Below are 8,829 nucleotides of genomic sequence, written 5' to 3'. Positions count from 1 at the left end.
TTTTAATAAAGCTAGAACAGTTTTGGCTTCTTAAAAACTTCATACTTGGGTAGGTGAAGCTGCCATACGTGTTCAGTGTGAATAGTGTTTAAGTTGAAAATATTGTAAAAAAATTATATTTTTTCAAAAATATTTAAAAAAATAAATAAGAGTAGAACAGAAGTGGCCGTGGTTATTGGGGGGGTCTCGGGGCGGCGGGGGTCTCGCGGGGTCGGGGACGGGTTGGAAGCCACCTCGCGGGTTAACGGTCTCCGGCGTCCTTTCCATCGCGCTCTCCACCCCTCTGGAGGCCCCGTGGCCCTCCCTGGTGTTCCCGGGCAGGGATGTGGGCTGTGCCCAAGGCTCCACAGGCCAGCAGGATGAAAATTCCAGCAGGAGCGGCCCTTCCGCCCCTTGCCCCTCCGAGGACAGGGACCACCTCTAACCCCCTACTGTGTATTCTTTCCCAGTGCTCAGTACAGCGCTCTGCACGCCGGAACTGCCTAAGGAAAACTGATCCTACTTACTACTCCAGGTGGATCTCCTAGGTCTTCCAGCCGGAGGGAGTGACCTTTCCCGATGACCCCTCCTAACCACGGGGCCTGGCACTCGGCGGCAACAGCATCAACTTCGGGCGGAAAACAGCACTGGGCCCCCCCCAAATTCCTCCGGTCTGCCGCTGGGTAAGAGGAATATTGCCGCGGTCTCCGCGTTGGACCCTCTGTCTCCAGCCTCTCATTCATTCATTCATTCATTCAGTCGTATTTATTGAGCGCTTACTGTGTGCAGAGCTTGGGAAGTCCAAGTTGGCAATGTATAGAGACGGTCCCTACCCAACAGCGGGCTCACAGTCTAGAAGGGGGAGACTGACAACAAAACAAAACATACTAACAAAATAAATAGAATAGTAAATACGTACAAGTAAAATGGAGTATGTGCCTCCTCTCTCCAACTGCAGTTCACCTCACTGCTTGTATTTTTTTTGCTAAAATGGCCTTCTATAAACTCCCCGTTAACTCCTCACACCCTACTTAAGTCTTATTACTCTTCCACTCCACACGTACACACCCCTCCGGCTCGCCCTCCCTCAAGACAACCTGTGCCCGTCAATCAGTGGTATTTATTGAGCCTTTACAGTGTACTAAGTGCTTGGGGGAAGTACAGTACGGTAGTTGGAAGATCCCCGCCCACCAGGTGTTTACAGACTAGACATTAAAAATAAATTGCAGCTAGGAGATGTGGATGGAGCGGAAAAGTTCTACAAACAGTAAAGTCCCAAGTGCAAAGATAATTCAGAGAGGCGAAGGGGTGGGGAAACGAGGGCTTAGTCAGGGAAGGCCTCTTGGCAGAGGTGTGCTTTTTAGGAGGCGCCGAAGGAGGGGAGAGCGGTGGTCTGTCAGACCCGAAGCGGGAGGGAATTCCAGGCCAGAGGGAGGACGTGGGGAAGGGGTCAGCGGCGAGACAAGATTGAGGCTCGTTTCTCTTGTCATCAGCTCTGTTCATACCCTTTCCCCTCCTGAAACTCCTTTCCCCTTCAGTCGTTCAGTCAGAGCACTGTACTAAGCGCTTGGGAGAGTACAATAGAACAAACACATTCCCTGCTTACAGCGAGCTTACGGTCTAGAGGGGGAGATGGGCATTAATAGAAATAAATAGATCACTTCCAGCAGGCCACCACTCTCCCCGTCTTCAAAGCCCTCCAGAGATTACATCTCCGCGAGGGCTTACCCAAGGAATTTGTAATCGCCTCAGTTTATAATCCCAAGTGCCGGTTTGGTGCTTCCGTGGTGTCTTAGGCGCTGGCTAGAGAAGCAGCGTGGCTCAGTGGAAAGAGCCCGGGCTTTGGAGTCAGAGGTCATGGGTTCAAATCCCGACTCCACCACATGTCTGCTGTGTGACCTTGGGCAAGTCACTTAACTTCTCTGAGCCTCAGTTACCTCATCTGTAAAATGGGGATTAAGACTGTGAGCCCCACGTGGGACAACTTGATCACCTTGTATCCCCCCCAGCGCTTGAACAGTGCTCTGCACGTAGTAAGCGCTTAACAAATGCCATCATTGTTATTATTATTAAATTTGCCCACCTTCCGGTCGCCCTCATTAACCCTCCTTCGGGACCCTGTTACATGAGGCCTAATTCAAATAACTCTACCCCCTTCTCTCTCCTACCTGTGATTTAGCGTCCGTCGATCGATCCATCAGCTCCCTTGCCGGAGTGTAACCTCGACAACTGCCACCACTACCACCTCGCCTCTCCTCACCCGCCCGATTCCCAAAGGAGCCGGGGAGCACCTCTGTCTCAGATGCAACACAGACGTGGCCACGTGACTACCGTTTTTTGGGTTTTTTTTTTCTTTTAGTTCTAGGGTTTCCAACCGTGAATCGCGAGTCCCTTCCGGGAGGGGGCCGGCATTCCCGTATCTTGGTGACGCGCCGTCCGGTGGGAGCCGGTTTTCCTCCTCTGAGCGGAAAGTCCCGTGGCCCCGGCCCGGGGGCGGAGGGAAAACGGCTTCCTCGGTTTCCCCAGAACCCCCCCGGTCAGACCTTGGTGCAGGCGGCCGAGCGGTCGGGCCCGGCGGCGGCCGGCTGGGGACGTTCCCGCGTCCGGGGAGAGAAGCCGTTGAAGGTGGGGCTGACGGGAAGGTACTTCAAGAAGGACGCTCTCTTGACGGCAGTCATCCCGACGGGAAAGTCGTAGCTCTTGAGGCTGGCGGACGTCTCGCTGGTGGCGTGGGCTCCCGCTTTCCACCGCACCAGGCCCCGTTCCTCTTGGGTACCTGTTGGGGAGTGGGAGAGGGGGGACCCCGGGACTTGAGCCGGGACCGGGGGATAGCCAGTCCACCGTGCCGTCCGGGGAGGACGCCCGCCCGGCGAGAGGGAAGTGGCGTGAGAAGCCGAGCGGCTCGGTGGACGGAGCCCCAATTTGGGAGTCAGCGTTTTGGGTTTTCATCCTGGTGTCACTCCTTTCCTTTTTTTTACGGTATCTGTTAAGCGTATATTATGTGTCAGGCACTGTTCTAAGCTCGGTGGAAACACAGGGTAATCCGGTTGGACACAGTCCGAGTCCCACTTGGGGTTCCCAGTCTTAATTCTCATTTTACGGATGAGGTAACTGAGGTGCAGAGAAAAATTATTGTGGTACTTAAGCACTTAATATGTCCTAAGAACTGTTCTAAGCACTAAGGTAGGTAAGGTAGGTTGGACACAGTCCAAGTCCCACTTGGGGTTCCCAGTCTTAATTCCCTTTTTACAGATGAGGTAACTGAGGTGCAGAGAAAAATTACTATGGTACTTAAGCACTTAATATGTGTCAAGAACTGTTCTAAGCACTAAGGTAGATAAGGTAGGTTGGACACATTCCAAGTCCCACTTGGGGCTCCCAGTCTTAATTCCCATTTTATGGATGAGGTAACTGAGGCGCAGAGAAAAATTATTAGATTACTTAAGCACTTAATATGTGCCAAGAACTGCTCTAAGCGCTAAGATAAGGTAATCAGGTTGGACACAGTCCCTGTCGCACTTGGGGCTCACAGTCTTAATTCCCATTTTACAGATGAGGTAACTGAGGTGCAGAGAAAAATTATTATGGTACTTAAGCACTTAATATGTCCTAAGAACTGTTCTAAGCGCTAAGGTAGATAAGGTAATCAGGTTGGACACAGTCCCTGTCCCACTTGGGGCTCACAGTCTTAATTCCCATTTTACGGATGAGGTAACTGAGGTGCAGAGAAAAATTATTATGGTACTTAAGCACTTAATATGTCCTAAGAACTGTTCTAAGCACTAAGGTAGATAAGGTAGGTTGGACACAGTCCCTGTCCCACTTGGGGCTCCCAGTCTTAATTCCCATTTTACGGATGAGGTAACTGAGGCACAGAGAAAAATTATTAGATTACTTAAGCACTTAATATGTGCCAAGAACTGCTCTAAGCGCTAAGGTAGATAAGGTAATCAGGTTGGACACAGTCCCTGTCCCACTTGGGGCTCACAGTCTTTAATTCCCATTTTACAGATGAGGTAACTGAGGCGCAGAGAAAAACTATTGTGGTACTTGAGCACTTACTATGTGCCAAGAACCGTTCTACGTGCCAAGGTAGATAAGGTAATCAGATTGGATACAGTCCAAGTCCCACTTGGGGCTCCCAGTCTTAATTCCCATTTTACAGATGAGGTAACTGAGGTGCAGAGAAAAATTATTACGGTACTTAAGCACTTAATATGTCCCTAGAACTGTTCTAAGCGCTAAGGTAGATAAGATAGGTTGGACACAGTCCAAGTCCCACTTGGGGCTCCCAGTCTTAATTCCCATTTTACAGATGAGGTAACTGAGGCGCAGAGAAAAACTATTATGGTACTTAAGCACTTAATATGTGCCAAGAACTGTTCTAAGCGCTAAGGTAAATAAGGTAATCAGGTTGGACACAGTCCCTGTCCCACATGGGGCTCCCAGTCTTAATTCCCGTTTTACAGGTGAGGTAACTGAGGCACAGAGAAAAACTATTATGGTACTTAAGCACTTAATATGTGCCAAGAACTGTTCTAAGCACTAACGTAGATAAGATAGGTTGGACACAGTCCAAGTCCCACTTGGGGCTCCCAGTCTTAATTCCCATTTTACGGATGAGGTAACTGAGGTGCAGAGAAAAATTATTATGGTACTTAAGCACTTACTATGTCCCAAGAACTGTTCTAAGCGCTAAGGTAGATAAGATAGGTTGGACACAGTCCCTGTCCCACCTGGGGCTCCCAGTCTTAATTCCCGTTTTACAGATGAGGTAACTGAGGCGCAGAGAAGTGACCTGACTTGCCCAAAGTCACCCACTAGACAAGTGGTGGGGGCCAGGATTAAAACCCAGGACCTCCCGACTCCCAGCCCGAGCTCTGTCGGCTAGACTGCGCTGTGGGGGCGTCCGGTGAGGTGGCCAGACCGGCAGGCGGGTCCCAAATCCGGCCCCGACGCTCCGCGCCTGGGATTTGGGGTCCCTCCCCGCCCCCTCCGACCCCCGGGGCGGGGAACGGGCGAGGCGGACGCCGCTCACCGGGCACCGTGTTGTCCAGGGCGAAGGCCAGGCAGCCGCCCACAAACATCTCCGTCGTCAGCAGAACCATGAGGATCTGGTCCATCTCGGGGACTCCTGACGGCCAGGAGAGAAGACTGGAAGTTTGTTGGGGGCCGGGAATCAATCAATCAATCGTATTTATTGAGCGCTTACTGTGTGCAGAGCACTGGACTGAGCGCTTGGGAAGTACAAGTTGGCAACATCTAGAGGCAGTCCCTACCCAACAGTGGGCTCACAGTCTAAAAGGGGGAGACAGAACAAAACCAAACATACTAACAAAATAAAATGAATAGATATGTACAAGTAAAATAAATAAATAGAGTAATAAATCTGTACAAACATATATACAGGTGCTGTGGGGAAGGGAAGGAGGTAAGATGGGGGGGATGGAGAGGGGGACGAGGGGGAGAGTCCGGTATAGTGTTATACTCTTCCAAGTGCTCTGCCCACAGTAAGTGCTCAAATACGATTAACTCTCCCCATTTAATAATAATAATGATGGCATTTATTAAGTGCTTACTATGTGCAAAGCACTGTTCTAAGCGCTGGGGAGGTTACAAGGTGATCAGGTTGTCCCACGGGGGGCTCCCAGTCTTAATCCCCATTTGACAGATGAGGGAGCTGAGGCCCAGAGAATAATAATAATAATAATGGCATTTATTAAATGCTTACTATGTGCAAAGCACTGTTCTAAGCGCTGGGGAGGTTACAAGGTGATCAGGTTGTCCCATGGGGGGCTCCCAGCCTTCATCCCCATTTGACAGATGAGGTAACTGAGGCCCAGAGAAGTGAAGTGACTTGCCCAAGATCACCCAGCTGACAATTGGCAGAGCTGAGATTTGAACCCATGACCTCTGACTCCAAAGTCCGTGCTCTTTCCACTGAGCCGCGCTGCTTCTCCGACCGAAAGGGGAAGGATTGTGTTTGACCTACTGGACTCTCTGCAGTGCTTTGCACGCAATAGACTATAAATCTCTTGATGGCCGGAATATATGTCTATCTTAATAATAATAATTTTGGTATTTGTTAAGCGCTTACTACGTGCAAAGCACTGTTCTAAGCGCTGGGGAGGATACAAGGTGATCAGGTTGTCCTATATGGGGCTCACAATCTTAATCCCCATTTTCCAGATGAGGTAACTGAGGCCCAGAGAAGTGAAGTGACTTGTCCAAAGTCACACAGCTGACAAGCGGAAGAGCTGGGATCTGAACCCACGACCCCTGACTCCCAAGCCCGGGCTCTTTCCACTGAGCCACGCTGCTTCCATCTTCTCTATTATACTCTCCCAAATGCTCAGCACAGTGTTGTGGGCGCACGGTAGGTGCTCGGTCAATACGTTGGGCGCCGAGGCTGACCACCGGAGCTGTGTGGGTGGGCCTGATAATAATAATGTTGGTATTTGTTAAGCGCTTACTATGTGCCAAGCACTGTTGTAAGCGCTGCTGTCTCCTCCCACCCCAGTCTGCCCCTCTTCCCGGGGCCGGACCCCCGCTACCAGGCGGCTTAATCCCCCCGGGGGGCAGAGGTGGGGGGCTGGAAGGGACGGAAGGGGCAGTTGGGGCCGGGCACCTGTGCGGATGGCGGTGGGGTTGGCATCCAGGTAGGTCGGGAGCGTCAGCCCGAAGAACATGGAGAAGCCGAGGATGAAGAGATTGCGGGAGGACGTCATGTCCACGAACTGCAGGTTGGACAGGCCCACGGCCGTGATCATCCCTACGGGAGCAGCCCACGGGGACTCAGCTGGGTGGGGAGGGGGCTGTAGGAGACACCCCCCAACCCCATCCCCAGAGCCCCTCTGTGGAGATGCCAGGTGGGCTCAGCATGTGGGATAAGGCTCAGGGAAGCTCCATCTCGCTGCCCACCCCTCATCTTTTTAGACTGTGAGCCCACTGTTGGGTAGGGACTGTCTCTATATGTTGCCAATTTGTACTTCCCAAGCGCTTAGTACAGTGCTCTGCACATAGTAAGCGCTCAATAAATACGATGGATGATGATCTCCCCCTCATCCCCCTCTCCATCCCCGCCATCTTACCTCCTTCCCTTCCCCACAGCACCTGTATATATGTATATATGTTTGTACATATTTATTACTCTATTTATTTTACTTGTACATATCTACTCTATTTTATTTTGTTAGTATGTTTGGTTTTGTTCTCTGTCTCCCCCTTTTAGACTGTGAGCCCACTGTTGGGTAGGGACTGTCTCTAGATGTTGCCAACTTGGACTTCCCAAGCGCTTAGTACAGTGCTCTGCACACAGTAAGCGCTCAATAAATACGATTGATGATGGTGATCTGGCCTGGAACGCCCTTCCTCCTCATAGCCAGCAGGCTCTCCCCCCTGCTTCTGGGCCTTATCGAAGGCCCACCTCCTCCGAGAGGCCTTCCCGGCCTAAGCCCCCCTTTTCCTCTTCTCAATCAATCACCCCTTTCCTCTTCTCAATCAATCAATCGTATTTATTGAGCGCTTACTGTGTGCAGAGCACTGTACTAATCGATCAATCATATTGAGCGCTTACTGTGTGCAGAGCACTACTAATCAATCAGTCGTATTTATTGAGCGCTTACTGTGTGCAGAGCACTGTACTAATCAATCAATTGTATTTATTGAGCGCTTACTGTGTGCAGAGCACTGTACTAATCGATCAATCAATCGTATTTATTGAGCGCTTACTCTGTGCAGAGCACTGTACTACGAACTTCCTCTCCCCCTCCTCCTCATCCCCACCGTCTTACCTCCTTCCCTTCCCCACAGCACCTGTATATATGTTTGTACATATTTATTACTCTGTTTTACTTGTACATATCCTATTTTATTTTGTTTATATGTTTGGTTTTGTTCTCTGTCTCCCCCTTGTAGACTGTGAGCCCACTCTTGGGTAGGGACTGTCTCTATATGTTGCCAACTTATTTATTGAGCGCTTACTGCGTACCGAGCACTGTACTAAGCGCTTGGGAAGTCCAAGTTGGCAACATCTAGAGACGGTCCCTACCCAACTGTGGGCTCACAGTCTAGAAGGGGGAGACAGAACAAAACATACTAACAAAATAAAATAGATAGAATAGATATGTACAAGTAAAATAAATAGAGTAATAAATATGTACAAACATATATACAGGTGCTGTGGGGAAGGGAAGGAGGTAAGATGGGGATGGAGATAAAATAGAGTAATAAATATGTACAAACATATATACAGGTGCTGTGGGGAAGGGAAGGAGGTAAGATGGGGGGACGGAGAGGGGGACGAGGGGGAGAGGAAGGAAGGGGCTCAGTGTGGGAAGGCCTCCTGGAGGAGGTGAGCTCTCAGTAGGGCCTTGAAGGGAGGAAGAGAGCAAGGGGCGGTTGAGGGGGTCTTCGGGCATCGGGGTGCAGGGCGGGTGACCCGGAGTTTCCGTTTTTACGCGAGGCGGGCCGCGGTAGCGGGCGTAGAGGGGTGGGTAGAGACGACTCACCAAAGAGGGTGCAGAACATGCCCCCCAGAATGGGGTCGGGAAGAGAGGCGAACAGAGCCGTGAACTTGCCCACGGTCCCCAGCACCAGCATGATGCAGGCTCCGTACTGGACCACCCTCCTGCTCCCCACCTACGGCGAGAGGTCGGGGAAGCCCCCCCCACTCCGAGCGGGGCCGGGCCATGGCCTTTTATCCCCCAACATCCCCACGAAGCAGGGAAGGGGCGTCGTAATCCTCTTCATTTTACAGATGGAGGCCCAGAGAGGTCAAGCGGTCTGCCCGAGGTCACAAGGCAGCACTTGGGCCTACTGAGTCCCGGCCTCAGCTGGAAACTGGCCTTT

At 51.1% G+C, this 8,829-nt stretch overlaps 1 protein-coding gene across 3 annotated transcripts in view; it reads right to left on the bottom strand.

Moving 5' to 3' along the window:
• Window positions 1-1,983: 1,983 nt before the first annotated feature.
• Window positions 1,984-8,829, bottom strand: part of SLC23A1 (solute carrier family 23 member 1) — a 29,099-nt gene continuing 22,253 nt past the window's right edge. For all 3 annotated transcript variants that reach the window (XM_038771599.1, XM_038771600.1, XM_038771601.1), the window contains 4 exons: window positions 8,490-8,619; window positions 6,608-6,751; window positions 5,018-5,113; window positions 1,984-2,755 (listed from right to left, as the gene is read on the bottom strand). In XM_038771599.1, coding sequence (XP_038627527.1) covers window positions 2,517-2,755; window positions 5,018-5,113; window positions 6,608-6,751; window positions 8,490-8,619 — 609 coding nt within the window. In that variant the 3' untranslated portion in view covers window positions 1,984-2,516. The remainder of the gene's footprint in view (window positions 2,756-5,017; window positions 5,114-6,607; window positions 6,752-8,489; window positions 8,620-8,829) is intronic.

This window comes from Tachyglossus aculeatus, chromosome X2, assembly GCF_015852505.1.
Source record: "Tachyglossus aculeatus isolate mTacAcu1 chromosome X2, mTacAcu1.pri, whole genome shotgun sequence".
In the NCBI taxonomy this organism is placed as follows: Eukaryota; Metazoa; Chordata; class Mammalia; order Monotremata; family Tachyglossidae; genus Tachyglossus; species Tachyglossus aculeatus.
This window is presented reverse-complemented; position numbering and strand designations above follow the sequence as displayed.